The sequence below is a fragment of the Gymnodraco acuticeps genome, unplaced genomic scaffold (genome assembly GCF_902827175.1).
Source record: "Gymnodraco acuticeps unplaced genomic scaffold, fGymAcu1.1, whole genome shotgun sequence".
NCBI classification, from domain to species: domain Eukaryota; kingdom Metazoa; phylum Chordata; class Actinopteri; order Perciformes; family Bathydraconidae; genus Gymnodraco; species Gymnodraco acuticeps.
In genome coordinates this window covers 126,598-152,045 of record NW_022989914.1, presented here as the reverse complement: position 1 = coordinate 152,045, position 25,448 = coordinate 126,598, and the positions used below count along the sequence as shown (strand labels likewise).

The 25,448-nt window shown below is 40.3% G+C and overlaps 2 protein-coding genes across 5 annotated transcripts in view; one reads left to right on the top strand and one right to left on the bottom strand.

Annotated features, from left to right (window-relative positions):
- rapgef3 (Rap guanine nucleotide exchange factor (GEF) 3) overlaps window positions 1-2,498 on the top strand; it is a 76,645-nt gene extending 74,147 nt beyond the window's left edge. For all 4 annotated transcript variants that reach the window (XM_034209791.1, XM_034209792.1, XM_034209788.1 and 1 more), the window contains 3 exons: window positions 96-150; window positions 439-510; window positions 1,889-2,498. In XM_034209791.1, coding sequence (XP_034065682.1) covers window positions 96-150; window positions 439-510; window positions 1,889-2,007 — 246 coding nt within the window. In that variant the 3' untranslated portion in view covers window positions 2,008-2,498. The remainder of the gene's footprint in view (window positions 1-95; window positions 151-438; window positions 511-1,888) is intronic.
- A 3,605-nt stretch (window positions 2,499-6,103) lies between these two features.
- itga5 (integrin, alpha 5 (fibronectin receptor, alpha polypeptide)) overlaps window positions 6,104-25,448 on the bottom strand; it is an 85,551-nt gene continuing 66,206 nt past the window's right edge. The window contains 10 exon segments of the mRNA XM_034209793.1: window positions 6,104-6,969; window positions 8,254-8,376; window positions 8,952-9,053; window positions 13,387-13,500; window positions 18,537-18,644; window positions 20,064-20,222; window positions 21,419-21,524; window positions 21,609-21,689; window positions 21,784-21,863; window positions 24,071-24,163. Coding sequence (XP_034065684.1) covers window positions 6,886-6,969; window positions 8,254-8,376; window positions 8,952-9,053; window positions 13,387-13,500; window positions 18,537-18,644; window positions 20,064-20,222; window positions 21,419-21,524; window positions 21,609-21,689; window positions 21,784-21,863; window positions 24,071-24,163 — 1,050 coding nt within the window. The 3' untranslated portion in view covers window positions 6,104-6,885.

Here is a 25,448-nt window from a genome sequence, read left to right as displayed (position 1 = left end):
TGTAACGGGTTCGTTTGAATGAATTATACATCTCACAAATGTTGGCTTGATATTAATCACCTTCAAATGTTTTCCTTTTCCTCCCATTGTCACAGCGCATGATCGCCAAGACAGTGAAAATGGTCCGAGGATGCAGAAGCCAGCCGTACGGTAAGTTATAGACACCTTTTAAAACATGGGCAAACTGTGATTGAGGGGCATTTCATACTCAAGCACTCACACACTGCTTATTTTGAAGTGCCCTAGTTTTTTAGACAAAACTTGGACCCAAAATATTTTACATTAATTTATCTAACATTTCCAACTTGTAACACAACAACAATACTAAAGATTATGTGATATAAATACAGAAACCTGCATGTTAAAGTAAAGTAGTGTTTGGCTAAAGGATGCATGCAGGACATTTAAGGAATTATAATCTTTATTTCTCCTCTGCAGTACCGTCTTCTCCACAGAGGGGCCTCGCAGACCGGATGTTTCTGGAAGGGCCTTCCAATCGCATTTCAACATGTAAGAAGCTACATCCACCAACATGATATACACCTGAACATCAGCAGGAGAGGACTCTTTAAAGTAGAGACACTACATACTGATATACACCTGAACATCAGCAGGAGAGGACTCTTTAAAGTAGAGACACTACATACTGATATACACCTGAACATCAACAGGAGAGGACTCTTTAAAGTAGAGACACTACATACTGATATACACCTGAACATCAGCAGGAGAGGACTCTTTAAAGTAGAGACACTACATACTGATATACACCTGAACATCAGCAGGAGAGGACTCTTTAAAGTAGAGACACTACATACTGATATACACCTGAACATCAACAGGAGAGGACTCTTTAAAGTAGAGACACTACATACTGATATACACCTGAGCAGGAGAGGACTCTTTAAAGTAGAGACACTACATACTGATATACACCTGAACATCAGCAGGAGAGGACTCTTTAAAGTAGAGACACTACATACTGATATACACCTGAACATCAGCAGGAGAGGACTCTTTAAAGTAGAGACACTACATACTGATATACACCTGAACATCAGCAGGAGAGGACTCTTTAAAGTAGAGACACTACATACTGATATACACCTGAACATCAGCAGGAGAGGACTCTTTAAAGTAGAGACACTACATACTGATATACACCTGAACATCAGCAGGAGAGGACTCTTTAAAGTAGAGACACTACATACTGATATACACCTGAACATCAACAGGAGAGGACTCTTTAAAGTAGAGACACTACATACTGATATACACCTGAACATCAGCAGGAGAAGACTCTTTAAAGTAGAGACACTACACACTGATATACACCTGAACATCAGCAGGAGAGGACTCTTTAAAGTAGAGACACTACATACTGATATACACCTGAACATCAACAGGAGAGGACTCTTTAAAGTAGAGACACTACATACTGATATACACCTGAGCAGGAGAGGACTCTTTAAAGTAGAGACACTACATACTGATATACACCTGAAACATCAGCAGGAGAGGACTCTTTAAAATAGAGACACTACATACTGATATACACCTGAACATCAGCAGGAGAGGACTCTTTAAAGTAGAGACACTACATACTGATATACACCTGAACATCAGCAGGAGAGGACTCTTTAAAGTAGAGACACTACATACTGATATACACCTGAACATCAGCAGGAGAGGACTCTTTAAAGTAGAGACACTACATACTGATATACACCTGAACATCAGCAGGAGAGGACTCTTTAAAGTAGAGACACTACATACTGATATACACCTGAACATCAGCAGGAGAGGACTCTTTAAAGTAGAGACACTACATACTGATATACCCTTTAACGCTCTCTAAAGTCTAAAATGATTTCCCCTCCTCCTCCAGGCTCAGAATACTCCCTTCCTCTTCGGAGCCCCAGCAACATCCGGCACTACATCCAGAACCTGAAGGTGGTCGACAACCAGCGCAAACTAACGCAGCTATCCAGAACCATCGAGTGTTAGAGCGTCTGCGTGGAAAAGACTGATTAAAACTAAAGCCGAAATCTGAACAAAAACTCAAACTGAAAGACTTCCGAGATGCTGTGGATTCACTTTAACTGAAGGACATTTAGGGAAAAGCTCTCTGCGAAGTATCAGGAGTGAACATGTCTACATTAATAACCTCTAACGATGAACCAGAGATGAAATGATGATGTCTGAGGAACTTTTTTGTATCCAAGAAGCCTTACAGCCGTGCATGTGCCACAGTGGGAACTGACAAAAGCAGTGAAGCATACTTTTGGTGTAAGAAATCTTTACTCTAACATTTTGTATCCTGCTGTCTGTGGAAGAACAAACCCTGCAGATCGACACCATATGTTATCACTTTAGGTCAGTTTTCTGTGCACAAACGCTTCCACATTAATATATTGTTATATCATTTCCTGCCAACACCGACTGACATCTAATTTCATACCATGTTGTTTTTTCTAAATAAATTATTTTCTCAGTTACTTGTGTCAATGAAAGCATCACAAAGAAGAGTTTGTAAAAAGGGAAATATTTTATTAAAAGTACAAACAATTACAGGTAAAAATGTTCCCCCCAATATGGGGAGAGAGAAATTCACAACAAATCAGATATCCTGTCAATTTAGAAACACTCCCCTCGTCATAAATATACTTCTTTTTGGAAGTCATGGAGAGTGGAAATTGCTTTGTTTTTAAAGAAATAAAACCCAGTGCCCTTTCCTGATGTAACCACGGAGGAAGTAGTCAAAAGATCCCATTTAAATAATGTCGACATGAGTTTTAAATCAGATAGCCTATGGAGACAAACTGCGGATAATAAGAGTGTGATGAGGCAAACGTGTGAATATGGTTATTATAGTAGGCTATGGCTGATCCGTGTCAACAACTCCGAGTTCAACTCAGAGAGGTTGTTTAAAAAAACAAAACAGCGATGAAGTGGTGAGCACACAACCTTAAACCGTGTCGAGTGATAAAGCAAGTGAATACAAAACAGGATGTCGCGTACGTGCTCGTCACATACTGTGAAATAAAACACATAAAAAGTCCTGGTTTATGACAACAAATGAAAGCACTGTAATATTAAAACAACAGAGTGAATATAAATATTGCACTTCCAAACATTTTCCAGTTCCCAGAGCTCAGCTGTTCCTCCGGAGGTAAACACTTCCTGGTTCTCTGGACGGGTTTCACCTCATAGCGCTTCGCTTTTAATGTCTTGGTAATTCTGGTTAAAGAGTCATTGCTATTACCTTAGCATAGCGTCGCCAGCTTTATCAACCTTTACTAGCGAAAGGAACTGTTTCTAAAGCTTTTGAATGAGTTGTTATTAAGGTATCTGTCAGGTTAGAAACCACCCATTTTGATCACCAATAAGTGATTAGTTGATCCAAATAATGTATATTTGAGGATTCATCGCGATGTTTGGAGCTGTCGTGAGCTATTAAGCTAACCCTTAAAGAAAACACGTCAACCATGTTGTTCCGCATGGCATGTCTAACCATAGGGCGTTTATAATTAAGATCCCAATTAAAATTATGAGCGCCACTAATTTGACCCTAGCTAGAATGAAAGCCAACATTTCAGAGCCACTGGCAGTACAGCTGTGAATGATCCGATCGTTTACAAAGCTGCTCGTGCTAAACCGGAAGAACCAAGACATATTGAACCAGAATCGAGCTGCACTAGGTGAATTCTTACAGATGTTTCTTTGGACTTACAATGAGGTATGTAAATGTTTGAACTGTGTTGCAGAAAAGACAAATCGTCCTGAGCTTCCACTGCATGATGACCGACATTAATGCAGAATCATTTCACATCAGACACAGAGGTGAAGGGATGAACAGGGCTGAGCAGTGGGAAGAGTTTTAACAACACATTATGTAAGAAAAACGTCACGAAGTTCAATACATTTACTTCATTTTGTTATAATCTACTGCACTTTAAAAAGGACTGTGGTGGAGGAAGTACTCAGATCCTTTACTTAAGTAAAAGTAGACATACTATGGTTTTAAAATACTGTTTCAAGTAGAGACACTACATACTGATATACACCTGAACATCAGCAGGAGAGGACTCTTTAAAGTAGAGACACTACATACTGATATACACCTGAACATCAGCAGGAGAGGACTCTTTAAAGTAGAGACACGACATACTGATATACACCTGAACATCAGCAGGAGAGGACTCTTTAAAGTAGAGACACTACATACTGATATACACCTGAACATCAGCAGGAGAGGACTCTTTAAAGTAGAGACACTACATACTGATATACACCTGAACATCAGCAGGAGAGGACTCTTTAAAGTAGAGACACTACATACTGATATACACCTGAACATCAGCAGGAGAGGACTCTTTAAAGTAGAGACACTACATACTGATATACACCTGAACATCAGCAGGAGAGGACTCTTTAAAGTAGAGACACTACATACTGATATACACCTGAACATCAGGAGGAGAGGACTCTTTAAAGTAGAGACACTACATACTGATATACACCTGAACATCAGCAGGAGAGGACTCTTTAAAGTAGAGACACTACATGTTTGTAGCACAGTACTAGAAATACTAAGTACAAGTATGTCAAAGTGGTATTTAAGTACAGTACTTGAGTAAATGTACTTACTGTACAGTAAACAATAATATCTGCAGCATTGTTACAACATTTTAGAGTTGCAATTTAGTTTTTTTAAAATATAAATGTAATGATACATTAATGCATTATGTAATAACCGGCCGTAATAGTGAATTTAATAGATTATTTCTTAGATTTTTCCTTCCTAAAAATCTATTTTGGTTGCATGTATTATTCCAATTGGATTCAAACAATAAAAGCTCATGCAATGCATAACAATCTATTTAAAAATGCAGCAGATGAATACATGATGAAGTAAAACTGTATTGCATTGTGTGTAATTGTTACTTAATGTGTTACAAGGGCACAAACCAATGCATACAAAGAACACACATTCATAAATATCCCATTCACACAAATGCATGTACGTACACACACACACACACACACACACACACACACACACACACACACACACACACACACACACACACACACACACACACACACACACACACACACACACACACACACACACACACACACACACACACACACACACACACACACACACACACACACACACACACACACACACACACACACACACACACACACACACACGTAACCCTCAGTATTTACATTTAAGGCACATAACATCTATGTACACGACAACAAATCAAAGATGCATTTTTCCGTCCAGTCCCTGCAGCGTCTGGGAGGAAGTCTTCTCTCTCTCTCTCTCTCTTTCTGAGGGTGGGCAGGATTACAGTTTCTCACCGCAACACACTGCAAACTGAGGGAGGGTCTGCACGATATTGGAAAAAAACTCTACATGCAATGTCTTTTTCTGGGAGTTATCGCAAAGTGGAGACGTGGTATCGTGCAACCCTGGAGATCCCGCCTCCTCTCTAGTCCACATGGCGCCTTTTTCTGAGCGTCTTTTTTCAATGAGAACATGCCATCAAATCAAATACGGCCGAATCTGAAAATAAACGCTGCGCATAGCGACTTTTATTTTAGCGCTCCGCCATTTTTTTTGCAGCTTCTCCGAGTTATTTCATATTGTGAGATACATGACGGTGTCGCAGCAGAAATTGTGTAAAAAGCTTGTTTTGAACCGTGTCTTCAGACGGGAATTATCATAACAAAGACCAACACGTTCTTTATCCTGGACACTAGATGTTGCTGACGGCGAGTGTGTGAAGGTTACATCTGTATGGAAATCAGCCTCCTCGCGCTACAGCTGTCAGACTGAACACATACAGACAAAGTGAAGCATGTTTGGGATGCTGCTTCAGGTGAGAAAACACTGTCAAACTAATAGCAGAAACAGATGATTACATCCAAGAAGCTAGTCCGACTCCTGTGATACTTTGTCAAGATGTCAGTGTCATAGAAGCAATAAAACAAGGGCTACAAACAACTGATATTCTGAACAATCTGTGCTGTTGTATTTGCTGTAAAGTGTCTCTACTGTAGGCTATTTTTATTATATGTACAGCACTTTGGCTCGAACAAAAATCGTTTATAAATGTGCTATATAAATAAAACTTGATTTGATTTGAACTGTGGATGAGATGACGCAGAAAAAGGCGTTATGTGAACACAGACCCTTAAACTAAATCTGTCTGCAACGAGCTACAACATCGCTGATTGTCTTCGGGTGGAGACATCCCCCCCCCCCCTCGTGCTTCACCTCAGCGTCACTTCCTGCACATATCCTCTCTTCTTCCTGCTGTGAGCTAAACTCTCAAAGGAAGGTTTCTCTGGAATGAATCAGTAGATTTCTCGACGCAGCGCCGTCCTCCAGCCGTTAAAGAACCGATGCTTCTTGGAAAAATGTGATAAAAGCCGAGCAATTGAACAGATTCAGGTCCGACGTGTAGGCCAGTAATGTCGACTTTTTCACCTGAAAACAATCCGATCATCCTTCTGTAAAAACCACGTGTTCTGGAGATACCAGAAGGATACTTCAGGGTCTCTGCACGCGGCGTAATTCACAGCTCCTGCTGCATGTAACCTGTGAGACCATTAGCACCAGAGTAAAAGCATCTCTCTGCAGTCGCCTTGCTGCCGTTCAGTCTCAGTGAGAAACAGTTCTGCCGACATAAGTTAAAAAAGAAATAAAAACATTCATTTGGCTTTGGAGATCTTTGGGTTGTTCCTGTAGTGCAGCACAGTGGAGTTTCCAGTGGTGTCTCTTAAATCTCTTTCTGATCCACTCTTCATCGTGTTTCTCGTTGCAATCATACGGCCGGTTCCTGTGGTTCCTGTGGTTCGGCGTTACGCCTCGGACGCAGCCTGAGGCTTCAGCTGAGCCTTCTCCATCGCCGTGCCGTACGGGAGAGAGCGCTTAAAGAAGCCCAACTGCAAGGAAACAAGTTCAAGAAAGAAGGAATTAGTAAACAGCACAGACTTCATCACTTAAGTCGGAGACAAGAGCGTTAAAAAGGGACTGTGCGGATTAATACGATGACAATGATGTTATTATCCAGAACAGAGATGTGAACACTGCCAGGTTCAAGATTCTTGCTTCATTTTGTTGACATGTTTTTACAAAGGAAATCCCTCCATGAACCAGAAAACACTGCCCTAAAAACATCATTTACTGCATGACTCTCCAAGGGGAATGTGATATACATAACATCGTCCCACAGAGCGGACATTTGCATTTGTTACAGCAAGAAAAGAGTCAAAGACAGCTTCATGTTACCCAAGAAGCATGCATTACAACATATTAAAAATGAATATTGTTGTAGTTTGGTAACTTGAGACATGATGACATGATTGGTCCATAACATGTCAGAAAAAGTCAAATAATTGCAAATCCTGACATCTTTAAATGTGTTTTCTGTCACACCCACAATCCGAATCTCAGGGATATTTTTGTTGACATTTTTTGTTAAAATCTGCAAATGAGGCATCATGTAGCGCTAACTTAGGAGAAATGTACAGACACAAACAGACGTTAGTCAAATAAACTCCTAATTGTGGATGTTTTGATTCCACTAGTCTGAAAGAAGACATGTTATGGAAGTGAATGAAATACTGTTTTTAGGATTTAAGGGTATGAAAAGCTTAAGAATATAAATTCCAGGGTCTATGCAGGAATCCTGAAGTTAAATGTAAGACCTTTTAAGACCCTTTCCGTACATTTTAAGACCTCATCGCCACTTGGAGTTTTGACCGGTTACCTTGACGACACACTTTACCTCACATTGACTATACACAGTATGGATTGTCCTTCCTCCTTATCTTCCAACCATTTGGACGCAGACTTGCATTTCCCCATAACGATGCTGTTTAACAACCGGCGTAAACAGACCTTCGCGCTATCAAGCAGTGAGCGTGCGATGTCCTGTTCAGATTACGTCAAACCCAACGGGATGCCATCAATAAACTACACAGAATCACACGACACACCTACGCTATGATTACATTCAGGCAGACTGTAGAACACAACCTCTTTGGACCATTTATATACTTATTGAAAACAAGCTAAATGTAATACCTTGGAAAATGCTTTTTAATAGCCTTAATTTTCGCTAAATTGATTTATCAACTTGTAATGCTGTTTCAGACCCCGCGGACCCCCTGAAGGATGACAAATATAGTTTCTGCTTGCTTTGCGTGGCCTATATTGGCACTGACCTTGTACAGGACGTAGATGAGCAGAGCCAGCAGCAGTAAACCTGCTAAAATGGCCAGGATGATGATCCACAGAGGAACCGAGTTCTCTATGTCCGGCTTATTCCAAAGCAGCGGGGTCACAACCTGAGGACACATCACAGTTTATCAGTTTAACTCATATCCACTAATGATTGTTTCCTAGATTCATTCATTCATGGTCGACAACATGGGAGAAAGTAGTGAAAAACGTCCATCGTAGTTTCTCAAAGTCCGATGGGATGTCTCTAAATATCTGATGTCCAAAACTCACTTATATTCACTTTTAAATGATATCAATTCAGATTAAACAAACTTTATTATGATGTTGGCACAGCAGCATGTAAACAAGGCTTTGCACATGAAATAAAAGAGAAAATAAACAGTAAAAATATCCATATTAACAATATAAAAAAACATTAAAAGGTTTGCATGTCGACAGTGAAAGATATTATTTACAATAAGTGTGCAAAATAAAATAAAAAGCTAATTAAAGCAGCATAAAAGGTTTGAGAGGCTAAAAACTGCCTTTTCTTGCATGAAACACAATCAATTATCATCAAAATGTGCTTTATTTTCCTCCAAATGGACAAAATAATGAGTCAACTAATGACTGGAGCCTTAAATAAAAAAAATGAAATATATCTGATTATGATCCGACTGGAAAATGACATGTAAAATACCTTTTTGTGTCCGCTGGGCGCGTGTTTCGGGGCGATGGCGTACGGCATCTTCTCCACGCTGTATTGGGCGAGACACTCCAGCACGTAGTGTTTGTACGCTCTCTACACGGGGAAGATCGTGGAGAAAGGATTCAAACAATGAATGCAATGCAGCCGTCAGACACTGGGAGGCGACAGAGACTTCTTTAGATACATCTCCATCATCACAATCAGAGAAGGCAAAAGTACACACATCCTTTCCTCAAGTAGAAGTACACACATCCTTTACTCAAGTAGAAGTACACACATCCTTTACTCAAGTAGAAGTACACACATCCTTTACTCAAGTAGAAGTACACACATCCTTTCCTCAAGTAGAAGTACACACATCCTTTCCTCAAGTAGAAGTACACACATCCTTTCCTCAAGTAGAAGTACACACATCCTTTACTCAAGTAGAAGTACACACATCCTTTCCTCAAGTAGAAGTACACACATCCTTTCCTCAAGTAGAAGTACACACATCCTTTACTCAAGTAGAAGTACACACATCCTTTACTGAAGTAGAAGTACAGATACTCGTGTTTAAAAATACTCTGGTGAAAGTAGAAGTACTGACTAAACTTCTTTACTCAAGTAAAAGTAAAGAGGCTTTGAAGTGTACTTCAGTAAAAAGTACCCATAACTACCAGCTGTTTTAAAGAGTACCTGACCTCCCTTTATATCAATAGAACAATAATGTCATTGTTAGCTAATGAATGTTTCCATGCTGAACAACGGCAACATGACAACGTTTCCATTGGTCCCTCTTCTTTAGAGAAGACCAGGAAATGATGGATACACGGATCGTGTTCAAATCAATAGGCACGCAATGACTCTAAAGAATAATGATCACGCACCAAACACACATTCAGACTAAAGGAACCAGCTGTTTGGAAAATGAGAGAAGTAGAAAGTACAGGTATTTGAGTTCAACATGTAAGAAGTAGAAAGTTCAGGTATTTGTGTTCAACATGTAAGAAGTAGAAAGTACAGGTATTTGTGTTCAACATGTAAGAAGTAGAGAGTACAGGTATTTGAGTTCAACATGTAAGAAGTAGAGAGTACAGGTATTTGAGTTCAACATGTAAGAAGTAGAAAGTACAGGTATTTGAGTTCAACATGTAAGAAGTAGAAAGTACAGGTATTTGAGTTCAACATGTAAGAAGTAGAAAGTACAGGTATTTGAGTTCAACATGTAAGAAGTAGAAAGTACAGGTATTTGAGTTCAACATGTAAGAAGTAGAAAGTACAGGTATTTGGGTTCAACATGTAAGAAGTAGAAAGTACAGGTATTTGAGTTCAACATGTAAGAAGTAGAAAGTACAGGTATTTGAGTTCAACATGTAAGAAGTAGAAAGTACAGGTATTTGATGTTCAACATGTAAGAAGTAGAATGTACAGGTATTTGAGTTCAACATGTTAGAAGTAGAAAGTACAGGTATTTGAGTTCAACATGTAAGAAGTAGAAAGTACAGGTATTTGGGTTCAACATGTAAGAAGTAGAATGTACAGGTATTTGAGTTCAACATGTTAGAAGTAGAAAGTACAGGTATTTGAGTTCAACATGTAAGAAGTAGAAAGTACAGGTATTTGAGTTCAACATGTTAGAAGTAGAAAGTACAGGTATTTGAGTTCAACATGTAAGAAGTAGAAAGTACAGGTATTTGAGTTCAACATGTAAGAAGTAGAAAGTACAGGTATTTGAGTTCAACATGTTAGAAGTAGAAAGTACAGGTATTTTGGGTCAACATGTAAGAAGTAGAAAGTACAGGTATTTGAGTTCAACATGTAAGAAGTAGAAAGTACAGGTATTTGTGTTCAACATGTAGAAGTAGAAGAAAGTACAGGTATTTGAGTTCAACATGTAAGAAGTAGAAAGTACAGGTATTTGAGTTCAACATGTAAGAAGTAGAAAGTACAGGTATTGTGTTCAACATGTAAGAAGTAGAAAGTACAGGTATTTGTGTTCAACATGTAAGAAGTAGAAGTACAGGTATTTGTGTTCAACATGTGAGAAGTAGAAAGTACAGGTATTTGAGTTCAACATGTAAGAAGTAGAAAGTACAGGTATTTGAGTTCAACATGTAAGAAGTAGAAAGTACAGGTATTTGTGTTCAACATGTGAGAAGTAGAAAGTACAGGTATTTGTGTTCAACATGTAAGAAGTAGAAAGTACAGGTATTTGAGTTCAACATGTAAGAAGTAGAAAGTACAGGTATTTGAGTTCAACATGTAGAAGTAGAAAGTACAGTATTTGTGTTCAACATGTAAGAAGTAGAAAGTACAGGTATTTGTGTTCAACATGTAAGAAGTAGAAAGTACAGGTATTTGAGTTCAACATGTAAGAAGTAGAAAGTACAGGTATTTGAGTTCAACATGTAAGAAGTAGAAAGTACAGGTATTTGTGTTCAACATGTAAGAAGTAGAAAGTACAGGTATTTGAGTTCACATGTGAGAAGTAGAAAGTACAGGTATTTGTGTTCAAACATATAAGAAGTAGAAAGTACAGGTATTTGTGTTCAACATGTAAGAAGTAGAAAGTACAGGTATTTGGGTTCAACATGTAAGAAGTAGAAAGTACAGGTATTTGTGTTCAACATGTAAGAAGTAGAAAGTACAGGTATTTGGGTTTTCAACATGTAAGAAGTAGAAAGTACAGGTATTTGTGTTCAACATGTGAGAAGTAGAAAGTACAGGTATTTGTGTTCAACATGTAGAGAAGTAGAAAGTACAGGTATTGTGTTCAACATGTAAGAAGTAAGAAAGTACAGGTATTTGTGTTCAACATGTAAGAAGTAGAAGTACAGGTATTTGTAGGTCAACATGTAAGAAGTAGAAAGTACAGGTATTTGAGTTCAACATGTAAGAAGTAGAAAGTACAGGTATTTGAGTTCAACATGTAAGAAGTAGAAAGTACAGGTATTGGAGTTCAACATGTAAGAAGTAGAAAGTACAGGTATTTGGGTTTAACATGTAATAAGTAGAAAGTACAGGTATTTGAGTTCAACATGTAAGAAGTAGAAAGTACAGGTATTTGGGTTCAACATGTAAGAAGTAGAAAGTACAGGTATTTGGGTTCAACCTGTAAGAAGTAGAAAGTACAGGTTTTTGGGTTCAACATGTAAGAAGTAGAAAGTACAGGTATGTTGGTTCAACAGGTAAGAAGTAGAAAGTACAGGTATTTGGGTTCAACATGTAAGAAGTAGAAAGTACAGGTATTTGAGTTCAACATGTAAGAAGTAGAAAGTACAGGTATTTGAGTTCAACATGTAAGAAGTAGAAAGTACAGGTATTTGGGTTCAACATGTAAGAAGTAGAAAGTACAGGTATTTGTGTTCAACATGTAAGAAGTAGAAAGTACAGGTATTTGTGTTCAACATGTAAGAAGTAGAAAGTACAGGTATTTGTGTTCAACATGTAAGAAGTCAAAGTAAAAAGTCCTCAGAAAAATAAGTAGTGGCGTAAAGTACTGATACCAGAGTAACAAAGTATTTGAACTCCACTACTTCCCACCTCAGCATGCAGAGGTCAGGAGTTTGTTGAAAGCACGGCAGACAGAGGAGAAATGTAAACATGTAGAAAGTGCAGTCCGCAGATTCTTAGATAGCAACTGTTCCCATTTGTCAGGAGAAACTATGTGAGACTGTGCAGACTGACAGCGCTGAGTCCTGCAGCTACTCTCCATGCTTCATTATTATGGGCTAGTTTTAGAAAAGAATAACATCTTGCTGATCTATTTTCTAAATCTGATTAAACGGTCCTGTATTTATGACTTAAGAACAACCTAAATCTTTAATCTTGACATTTTTCAGGAGTAAAACAGATGAATAAATCAGATTTTAAATGACTTGTATTGGTTTTTAAAGCTCTTGATGGTCTTGGGCAAAGTTATTTAATCAGATGTGCTTGTAACCTATTAACCCTTTAGATCCCTCAGGTCTTATAGTACTATCCTTTTAATTATAATCATATATTAATATTTTAAATTAAACATAAAGGGAAAAGCCACTGTGAGACGTTTCAAAGTCATAAACACAGGAGACTTGTTTCTCTCTCGTTTGTCTTTCAGGGCTTTCATACTTTTTGATGCTTTCGTGAACAATTGCGTCTTCCTCTGCAGGTGTTTGTGTGTGTGTTAGAGAGTGTGTGTGTGTCCTAGCATTACTGTCCTTGTGGGGACCTACATCTGTTTACACAGTCATATGTGGGGACTCGCCTCCCTTATGGGGACATAGTGGAGGTTCCCATAAGGGGAATCATTAATTGTAGGGTGAAGACTTGGTTATGGTTAAGGTTAGGATAAGTCTCCAGGAAATGCATGCAAGTCAATGTAATGTCCCCTGAAGTGTGTGTGTGTGTGTGTGTGTGTGTGTGTGTGTGTGTGTGTGTGTGTGTCTGTGTGTGCGTTACCGACCTCAGTGAACGTCTCGGCCCAGACTCTAGATCGCACTTTGAGGATGGCGGTGGTTCCCTTCTCCAGAATACCCACAGTGCATTGCAGCGCCCAGCACTCGGTGTTCGAGCAGGACTACAGAAACACAGAGGAGATATCATGAGTTTAGAAAACAAACTTCAGTACGTTTGAAACAGTGATTCACAAACCTAAAACTTAAGATGATTAAATACGAGTACAAATAAAAACTCAATTAAGAATTAAATGAGAAGAAAAAGAGAAGGGAGAAATATGAACTAAGAAGAAAATAAGGACTTAAAACTAGTAAAAAGGTGGGTCTTGTTTCTTAACAGTATGAAGGCTCTCTGCTGCTCTCATACCACAGAATGCAGATATGTGGAAATGGACACCCGGAGGTTGAGAATAGAGACACTAAACTGAAAATACATTTTACAAACACGTCTAGAATCGGAGAGAGCTTAACAACACCAACCAAATAACCTAGAGGTCCCAACACATCTATTAAGCACTCTAAACATCGGCTTAAATGATAACACAGAGTCTCTGGGCAGCAATGGGTTAATTAAAAGCCCAATTAGTTGTGTTTAGATCTTTCTTTGTGCATACACAGAATCTCTAAAGGGTTTTATTGCCCCAAAAGCTGCACAGAGAGAAGTGAGATCTGGAGAGGAGGAATCAGAGCCATGTTAAAGCTGCCGGTCCAATAAAGAAAACACAAAGAGCTCAATGTTATGACACTACTCCACGCCTGCTTTGAATTAGAGCGGAGGAATGTCATGAGACTAGAAGTGCAGCGCGCACATTACCGCCCGCCCCCCCTTTCCCTCATACACACTTTCAATTAGCTCCTCATCATGCAGCTCGGCACATTCAGCAGCGTGGGTTTGGGAGGAGGGAAGGACTAAGCGTTGTTGTAGCAGCGTCACACAGATGCTCTGGAAGCAGCGCCTATTTATTGAATAACTTTCTGAATTGTATTGGTGGTTTTTAAATGGCTTTAGATCAAACAGGGAATGCTAAGAGATGTGTCTGTGGTCTTTGTTGTGTTGGAGTGTGTGTCAGAATGGATCCCTTGTCCAAATCTACTTTGAAGGTCCCCTATTATACTGTTTCTCATCAATATATCACAGGTCTCAGATATATCCAGAGCCTGTCTCTGATTGGCTGAAACACCAAACAGATCATTGCAGCATTACCCATAATCCCCTCTGTTTCAGCCCTGTTACCAAAGTGCTGATTCTCTGTCTGTTACTTTAGATGAAAATAAGGAGCCCCTCCCCACGCCCCTCTGAGAGAGATTTGGTTACAAAGAACTCAATGGTGCTCTAGGAGGAGATTCAGGTGATAAGGGGGGGGGGGGGGGGGGGTTACCTTGGTTGCTGATTGGCTGATGGTTACACAAGACAAAACATCGTTATGACATCATAAAGTGTCCAAAATCTGATCAGCTCATTTTCAGACAGGTTTTTATAGAAATGGATCAAAAAGAGAGAGAATCTTTGTTCCTGAAACTTTCAGAGTCTCTTTCAACAGAGGGGACACATGTTGATGTAGAAGAGACATGAAGAAGAGGGGACACATGTTGATGTAGAAGAGACATGAAGAAGAGGGGACACATGTTGATGTAGAAGAGACATGAAGAAGAGGGGACACATGTTGATGTAGAAGAGACATGAAGAAGAGGGGACACATGTTGATGTAGAAGAGACATGAAGAAGAGGGGACACATGTTGATGTAGAAGAGACATGAAGAAGAGGGGACACATGTTGATGTAGAAGAGACATGGAGAAGAGGGGACACATGTTGATGTAGAAGAGACATGAAGAAGAGGGGACACATGTTGATGTAGAAGAGACATGAAGAAGAGGGGACACATGTTGATGTAGAAGAGACATGAAGAAGAGGGGACACATGTTGATGTAGAAGAGGGGACACATGTTGATGTAGAAGAGGGGACACATGTTGATGTAGAAGAGACATGAAGAAGAGGGGACACATGTTGATGTAGAAGAGGGGACACATGTTGATGTAGAAGAGACATGGAAAAGTGGATTTCGCATAATAGGTGACCTTTAAGGTCCAGGTCAATAAGATGGACCTGAACAGTGACAGTTCCCACTGGGTTTCCTGCAGGACTGCTTGGGTTTACTTGTTTGCAGAGAGGAGTTTCCTAAGGCTCCGTCCCACAGACTTAATGAGGGGATTGAGACAGACAGGAGCGTATCCGTCCACTTCCTCCCTCCTAAAGGACCTCCGTGGCCCCGCTCGGTGGAAATGACATGAGCATGGAGAGGAGCCAAAGATATTTCAGACCCCGGGGCCACGTTTCCTCTCTGGAGGGATTAAGTGGTCGAGATCTGGAGCTTTTCCCACAGCTTCCTGCAACAACTGGCCTCAGCTGCTGCACAGATAGATACTGTATCCGATAATACTGCAGTTTAAAGTGATCCTAATCATTCAGGAGTAAATAGCCGGGTACAGATTTCATAATAGAGTCTGCAGTTACATGTTAATAAGTTGTTAATAAATGCCTTTTGGTGCAGTTTCTGTGCAGGGGTTTGCAGAAGCGGCCAATCAGAGGTGCTTAAATGTCACAGTAGAGACACTACATATCATATATACACCTGAACATCAGCAGGAGAGGACTCTTTAAAGTAGAGACACTCCATACTGATATACACCTGAACATCAGCGGGAGAGGACTCTTTAAAGTAGAGACACTACATACTGATATACACCTGAACATCAGCAGGAGAGGACTCTTTAAAGTAGAGACACTACATACTGATATACACCTGAACATCAGCGGGAGAGGACTCTTTAAAGTAGAGACACTACATACTGATATACACCTGAACATCAGCAGGAGAGCACTCTTTAAAGTAGAGACACTACATACTGATATACACCTGAACATCAGCAGGAGAGGACTCTTTAAAGTAGAGACACTACATACTGATATACACCTGAACATCAGCAGGAGAGGACTCTTTAAAGTAGAGACACTACATACTGATATACACCTGAACATCAGCAGGAGAGGACTCTTTAAAGTAGAGACACTACATACTGATATACACCTGAACATCAGCAGGAGAGGACTCTTTAAAGTAGAGACACTACATACTGACCCGAACATGAGAGTATTTTAGGCAAAAGTCTTTCTAGTTTCCCTGAAACAAAGGACAGAGAAGCCACCTGCAGCTGGAAGGTGGGTTTTAAGGATTACTCACAACACCAATAGCCTAAAATTACAGAGCAGCCAGTGAAGTAAGCAGAGCATCACTGACAGAACCCCCCCCCCCCTCTACCACTACTAAAGGCTCTTTAATGTTAATCACCCCAGCCTGACCTCTAACCCCTCCTCCTTTTAACGACATCATAACCTAATTATCCAATCCCAGGAGCCTCGTGAAGGGGCAGCGTCCCCAAAATAGATCCAGACCCGCACACTTTATATATGGTTAAACCTTCAGCTGTGTAAGAGACACACATCATTATGTTAACCACATAACAACATTAACTCTTAACTGTAAACTCACGCTGCACATTTCCTCACTTTCAACTCACAGATCACATTAAACTCCACCTTTTAGACTCGAGATAAAGTCCACCCGGTTGTTAAACACTAAAGAAAGTGACAATTCCCTCTAATTAAATGTTAATTTAATATGTGCAGGTTTGCAGCTATTAGATAAAGCACGGTTCAAAATGTTGTTGACATATTACAGTCATAGGTTTGGACAGAGGGAGTATCTGTGTAACACTCCATACATCGGAAAATACGGCCATAAAAAGTCATTTTCTGCATGTTTTTCTTGACAAAGTGTGTATACATGAGTGTGTGAAGGGTGTGTAAAAAGCTTCAGAATATAGAGAGGAGGGAAAGAGGTGTAAGTGTACTTCCTGTTGGATCAATACGACTTTTTTCCACTAAAGTCGGACATTTAGTGGAAAAAAGTCGTATTAATCCAACAGGACGTTTGATATTTTAGGCGAAAAAAGGCTCAAATATGATCAAAACAGACTATCCATCTCATTTTGTTTGAGTATCATTAATATTTAAAGGAGAAAAGCTGATTAAAGTTATATATTTTAGAAAATAAAGCTCTTCTGGAGGAAACAGCCTTTCAAAATCTGCATTGTAAACTCGTATAGGAAGTGAATAGGGTAAAACATTTAACTAACATATATCACCATGAAACTTTCCCATTTCATTGCTGACATTAACACAATTATTTTTCATATTACAAGTCTTCTGAAGTGTTATGTTTAAATATGCAAATGAGCAGTGGCGAATTCAGAGAATACCCTGGAACACTCAGATAAAACAAACAAAAAATCGATTTAATTATATAAATAAAATGTAAATAAAATGAATAAATGAGAATGGTATCCGTGTTGTTGATCTGTAATATTACAGTGTTACGTTGATTTGTTTGTCCTTCTCGGACCATGCACTACGCATTTCAGTGGTGTTGTGTTAGAAAGCAACCAATCAGATCTTGTTCTGGGTCTCTGGGTAGAATATCCTTCAACAAGGTATTCTACATCCTTGATCGAAGGCCCTGGCCGTTGCACTGAATGAGAGCGTACATTTGGACTGACAGTTTGATCAACCAATCATATATTGATTTGTAGCCAATGGGCGTGTTCTTTCAGAGTTTCCCTCGGTTCCAGGGTATTCTAGAAGGCCCGCTAGTTAACTGGCTCGAGACAGAGGATCTAGATGAATGCGACGAAGCAATTCATGCCGTTTTATTGTTTTTAACGTTGAAATGACAAGTGCAACAGGTTAAGATGAAGTTGTTGCGGAATTGTTGTGAGTACCCTTTTCAAGACGACAATTCAGTGAAAAGACAGACATTATAACGCCGCGGAGGAGGGGGGGGGGGGTGTGTGTGTCTACAGAAGGTCCAGTTGTGATAGACACGGTTCGCCACTCTCAATGAGGCATTTTGTAATGCCATTTTTTGGTGGATTTAGGAGAAATCTACAGGCTCAAACGGACAAAGTTACTGAAATAAACTCCTAAATGAGGATATTGGACGTTTTATTTCTACTAGTCTGAAAGAAGACATTAAGGAAGCATAAAAAGCTCCAAAGAAAAAGCTGATGAGTGCATTTAAACTTTTTTTTTTAGTCTTACCAGGTTAGTTAAATGCGCGAGTTGGTTCTTGTTGACGTCCCTCCTCTCGACGTGGTGCTCCGGTGCCTTCAGGGCCAGGATAGGAGGTTCTGTTGAAGTGCGCTGGAGCTAAAAGAAAACACACACACACACCCGTTAGCACAACACACACTGTGAGCTCAGCAGGCAGAAGAACACACCTCCCTCTCTGTCAATATAGCGTTAGCATGACCCCCCCGAGGCTTCTGGTCATTAATCAGAAGCATGTGAGCTGCATGGAAAAAAGCACCGCACTTAGAAATTCACCAGGGAGGAAAAAAGAACATGGAGACAGATGGCCACCTCTCAAATCATATGTCAAGCTTCGGATGTAAACATAACAAAATGCCCCCCGCGGCTACAGCTAATGTAAAGCGGTGCGCCTTTTCTGAGTGATTTCTGGGTGAGGTGGTGCATCAAAACGTCTCTGAGGAAAAGGGAAGAGCTGAAACTTCAAAGTGGTGGTGGTGGGGTGAGTGTCCTGGGTGGGGCTGAGGAGGAGGAGGAGGAGGAGGAGGAAGAAGACGAGGAGGAGGATGGTGTGGATTTGAACTTTTAATCATAGAGGTGGGCATTGGTGTTTAAACCCGGGAAAACCCATGCAAACTATAACCCAGAAGTATATTAATAACAACAACATAAATCAAATTCTGCAGGGATGTTGTGATGTTGTATTTCTGTGTTGGAGCCTGAAGGCAGCATCTCCTTGGATCCTCCATAAAAAAGCCAATAGCCGCTTTCACACCAAGTATTTTGCCGTACTTAGTTCCCCCATGGAACTAAAGAGCCGATCGCGTTCACACCGGAATAAGTTCCCTGAGGAAGGATTACGCAAATGAAGCCGCTGACGTCACTTCTTCTTCTTCTGCTTTGAGTTTACTGGCAGGCCGCAAACAACTTCACGGCGTATACTGCCACCCGAAGTCCCCGGCCGGAAGTCCCCGGAGTTGGGGACTGGCTTCAGTAGAAATTGCTAATAATGCTAATGCGAGGATAATAAAATGGCGGCTCTACAAAACATTTCAGAGTTTTACGGGGTGTGGTTTGCAATTCGCCCAGCCAATCAGAACTGGGGCACTTTTTCCCCCCAGGAGAAAACCACCTCTCAGCAGGCACTAAAAATGGGGGTAAAAGTTCCCGGCAATAAGTACTCTTTTTGGTGTGAACGCGACATAAGGGGTACTAACGGAACCAAACGGGAAAAGTACGGGGAAAAGTACTCCGGTGTGAACGCGCCTAATGGGACTTTGGATCATTGCAGAAAATAACCTCAAAGGTTTATGATTCTTACACGCGGGATAATCTCCACATATTAACACCACTTTAAGTACAAAGCTAACGTTTGACACACAGCGTAATGCAGATGTTGCATTTAGTGAAACATATAACCGAAGCATTTTGACTTAAGCTGAATGTATACCTCAAAAACAACCAGTTTACCAGGATTCAACAGTAAGTGTGCTCCTCATATCTCCACCTCATATCTCCACCTGCATGTGACACACTCACCTTGAGGCGTTGGTGGTTCATGTGCTTGTCGGCGGTGCAGTTGATGGGTCCCTCGGTGGAGAAGCTGAGGGGGTAGAGCAGCGTCTGGCCCTGGATTCTGAATGGACAGCGCAGCTCCAGCAGAGTGTGGCTGATCCGGCTCGGCCCGTTGTTCACCAGCTGCAGGAAGGAGGAAATTAACAGGAACCTTCAGTATGTGGAGTATTAGGGAACTTCAAAAAGATAGTTTCATAATCTAGCTTCGGCTGAGAGGCAGCAACAGATGTTTTCCCATGATGACATTTTCATATTTCACATATTTGCTTATAGGTCGCCTAAAGTAGAGTGCTATTAAGCCGACATTATGTAATTATGAAGGCCATTAGGATTCCTTCAGTGTTGATGCTTCAAGAGGTTTTTAGCGTCCCCTCCTTCTCTCTGATATAAAGCGATAAAAACACTTAATAAAGCTTCTCACGATGTTAGGCTGCTGCTACCATAACTCAGCCTGTTTATCGGGTTAAAAGCACCAAGATCTAAAAAGTGTTTGGGAAAAATGAGGCTTAAAACTGGAAGAAAATTAATTGTATGACAGCTTTTGGAACGCATGCTCAACTGGGAAAAAAATGCCAGTACAGGAGACCAGAGGAAACCACAGTGGGAAATATCACAGAGACAACATGAGGGAATATATTCTCTGAAATGAGAGTGGTAAAATATGTCAGAAAGCAATAAGGTTTTGTGAATTAAAAAAAGTTAGATTTTTCTCATATATATATTTCTTTGCATGGAAATTAATCACTTTAATCCCAAGATTTCCTCGCTTCGCTCCATGATCTTTAAATTGTTTTTTATTTTCCTAAAATAACCCTGAAATGCATCTGTAGATTTATGAAAAATACCCATTACATATTGGCTAATTAAAATACACAACTCAACTAAATATATAACATCGCTTTAAAGGTCCCATGTCATGGCCATTTCTACTGATCATAATTCCATTGTTGAGGTCGACTAGAATAGATTTACATTGTCCAATGTTCCAAAGTCACATTGGTTTCTCACAGCATCTCTGTATAGTATGGCAGCATAGACAGCTAGGTATTTTCTGTGTTAGAGTTTTACTCGCTACAGGGTGTACTTTGAGGGTTTGTGACTCTGCAGACCGCTTACATGCAGAAAAACCTTCATAACACAAGGGGACGGGTAATAACCAGAAAAGCATGAGATGGGACCTTTAAGTCTTTCTAATGCGTAAAAGTTAAATATTGCACCTTTAAATCTCACAAAAGGGATATGACATTAGCATAAATCACACAGGAGTACAATTTCTTAGATCTTCCTTGATTTCTCAACGGGAAATAAATATGTTTTACCTCAAAGATGTGCTCCACTGGCGGCCCCACGTCCTGCTCCACCTCGTAGTTCTTGGTCAGCTTCCAGTTGACCGGCGGGAAGAAGACCTTATCTGGCCGGGAAACGCTAAAAAAGAGAAAGTGGGGATGTGAGAAAAAAGCGTAGGAAGACACCTAATGAAAAGTTGAAATGAGGAAACACTCGACTCACCCCTGCAGAATGACGTCAGCCTGAACCTCCACCTCCAGTTTATATGGCACAACCTCACTGTGGGAGTTATTTTCGTTTTTACTGTGGAAAGAGGAAAGAAATGGAGTTTTCATTCTGTACGCCCGCACCAGAATACACACATAAGACACAGATATTTGAAGTGTGTGTGTTGTACCTGCGGATCTGCATCTCAAACTGGACCGTTTTGTGTGTGTCCTTCAGCCGCGGCACCGTGAAGCGCAGACCTGCCCACAGCTGCAGAGAGGAAAAACAGATTTATTAATGATCATTTTAAAACAAATTACTAACTAAAAGGAAACACCAGCTTTTCGAGTTTTTTCCGAGTTAATTTGCGTGTTTAATATTAGAAATGTCTTCAATTTGTCCCTCTATCCCCAGGCTGCTAGATTGAGTTTTAATTTCCCTACAATGACCGTGAAACGCTTTGATTAAAAAATTACACATTTCTCTGGAATATCTGGCATAACTAACGTAACAAATATATAACATAGCACTTTCCTTTAAAACCGGACAAGATACAGTCATCACACGCCTAACATTAGCTGCATTTATCTTAGCGGTGGTGACGTCATGTGACCGGGCTGTAGTTCCTTTATAGCCCAACATTAGCCGCCTTTAGCTTAGCGGTGGTGACGTGAAGTCATGTGACCGTGCTGTAGTTCCTTTATAGCCCAACATTAGCCGCCTTTAGCTTAGCGGTTGTGACATGAAGTCATGTGACCGTGCTGTAGTTCCTTTATAGCCCAACATTAGCCACCTTTAGCTTAGCGGTTGTGACATGAAGTCATGTGACCGTGCTGTAGTTCCTTTATAGCCCAACATTAGCCGCCTTTAGCTTAGCGGTTGTGACATGAAGTCATGTGACCGTGCTGTAGTTCCTTTATAGCCCAACATTAGCCACCTTTAGCTTAGCGGTGGTGAAGTGAAGTCATGTGACCGTGCTGTAGTTCCTTTATAGCCCAACATTAGCCACCTTTAGCTTAGCGGTGGTGAAGTGAAGTCATGTGACCGTGCTGTAGTTCCTTTATAGCCCAACATTAGCCACCTTTAGCTTAGTGGTGGTGACGTGAAGTCATGTGACCGTGCTGTAGTTCCTTTATAGCCCAACATTAGCCACCTTTAGCTTAGCGGTGGTGACGTGAAGTCATGTGACCGTGCTGTAGTTTCTTTATAGCCTAACATTAGCCACCTTTAGCTTAGCGGTGGTGAAGTGAAGTCATGTGACCGTGCTGTAGTTCCTTTATAGCCCAACATTAGCCACCTTTAGCTTAGCGGTGGTGAAGTGAAGTCATGTGACCGTGCTGTAGTTCCTTTATAGCCCAACATTAGCCGCCTTTAGCTTAGCGGTGGTGACGTGAAGTCATGTGACCGTGCTGTAGTTCCTTTATAGCCTAACGTTAGCTTACTTAAGAAAATCATAAAGTGGTGTTAATATGTGGAGATTATCCTGCTGAACAAAATGTGTTTTTTTGTTGGTGTAAGACAACTCACACCAAAACTATCTAGATTAATAAACAGCAGTACATTTATGATAGGAAATATATATTTTAGACTCTTTGGGTGGTTAACTATTCCTTTAAGGCTCCACACACAGCCATTCCTCCCCTCTCTACTGCACTCATCATCTGATTCATGTGTTATTTTCTTGGGTGTGTCAGTGAACTCCTCGTGTACCCAGCAGACAGATGCAGGACACGTGGGCAGCTTTAAAATGTGGCTTGCTTTACCCTTTCTAAAAACTATAATTTCAGATCCATTTGTTCCCCACACAATCTGGCACATTAAGTCTCCATCTACCTTTTTGTGAGCTAACATTTCAGATTTGAGGCAGAATTTACAACAAAAAATCCTTTTTTAAATGTCTGTCTCTCTTCCAGGTATCTTCCTACCTATCAAAAGCAGGCCAGCTTGTTTGACTCCACCTTAACGGGTCTGATTCTGTACTTCCTGTCACAACATTTCCTGCGTTCTTCACACCCAACCTGGACACGAAAGCTTTTTTTTTTCCTACAAAGAGCAGGAAACTATGATGTTGTGTCAACACAGTGCCATGCATGCCTGATACCAGGGGGGGGGGGTCATAGGTCAAAGATGACCCACGCCCAAAACTGAGGGGGTGGGGCATTCAAAGGTGATAGTGCTACATTATGAACAATAAGTCTGTGTCTTAGACCGCATTTACACCGAAACGCAAACGAACCGAATTCGATATCAAAAAAGTATTCCGTTCACACGGATACGGCTCAATACATGTGTCCCTTCACGCGAGACCGCTCGACCCGCTGAGACGCTGTAGTACATATGCCAGGCCTGTAAGTATGTTGTTCCCCTTTGTCAGTTGTGTATGGTAACACCTACATATTTCAAACAGACCGTTGTAATTGTTTACCCTGCATAGATTCAATATGCTAATATTTGAAAGAAAATCAAAGTGTCCTTACACTGGTGCCAGACTTCATGGGGTTTCCCAGATCACAGCTGAGGTACCGGGTCTGGTTCTCCGTCTCATAGCTGCAGGTCAGCTGGGTCAGGCTCTGAGGAACCAGAGAACAGAGGTGTCAAACCACAGCTCAGGACAATCAATAAGAAACATTCCTCTGGCCAGAGATGGCAAAAGTACACAGATCTTTTACTCAAGTAGAAGTACAGATACTCGTGGTAAAAAGTACCCATAACTAGCAGCTGTTTTAAAGAGTACCTGACCTCCCTTTATATTAATAGAACAATAATGTCATTGTTAGCTAATGAATGTTTCCATGCTGAACAACGGCAACATGACAACGTTTCCATTGGTCCCTGTTCTTTAGAGAAGACCAGGAAATGATGGATACACGGATCGTGTTCAAATCAATAGGCACGCAATGACTCTAAAGAATAATGATCACGCATCAAACACACATTCAGACTAAAGGAACCAGCTGTTTGGGAAATGAGAGAAGTAGAAAGTACAGGTATTTGAGTTCAACATGTGAGAAGTAGAAAGTACAGGTATTTGAGTTCAACATGTAAGAAGTAGAAAGTACAGGTATTTGTGTTCAACATGTGAGAAGTAGAAAGTACAGGTATTTGAGTTCAACATGTAAGAAGTAGAAAGTACAGGTATTTGAGTTCAACATGTAAGAAGTAGAAAGTACAAGTATTTGAGTTCAACATGTGAGAAGTAGAAAGTACAGGTATTTGAGTTCAACATGTAAGAAGTAGAAAGTACAGGTATTAGTGTTCAACATGTAAGAAGTAGAAAGTACAGGTATTTGAGTTCAACATGTAAGAAGTAGAAAGTACAGGTATTTGAGTTCAACATGTGAGAAGTAGAAAGTATAGGTATTTGGGTTCAACATGTGAGAAGTAGAAAGTACAGGTGTTTGTGTTCAACATGTAAGAAGTAGAAAGTACAGGTATTTGGGTTCAACATGTAAGAAGTAGAAAGTACAGGTATTTGTGTTCAACATGTAAGAAGTAGAAAGTACAGGTATTTGAGTTCAACATGTAAGAAGTAGAAAGTACAGGTATTTGTGTTCAACATGTAAGAAGTAGAAAGTACAGGTATTTGAGTTCAACATGTAAGAAGTAGAAAGTACAGGTATTTGTGTTCAACATGTAAGAAGTAGAAAGTACAGGTATTTGTGTTCAACATGTAAGAAGTAGAAAGTTCAGGTATTTGAGTTCAACATGTAAGAAGTAGAAAGTACAGGTATTTGAGTTCAACATGTGAGAAGTAGAAAGTACAGGTATTTGAGTTCAACATGTAAGAAGTAGAAAGTACAGGTATTTGAGTTCAACATGTAAGAAGTAGAAAGTACAGGTATTTGAGTTCAACAT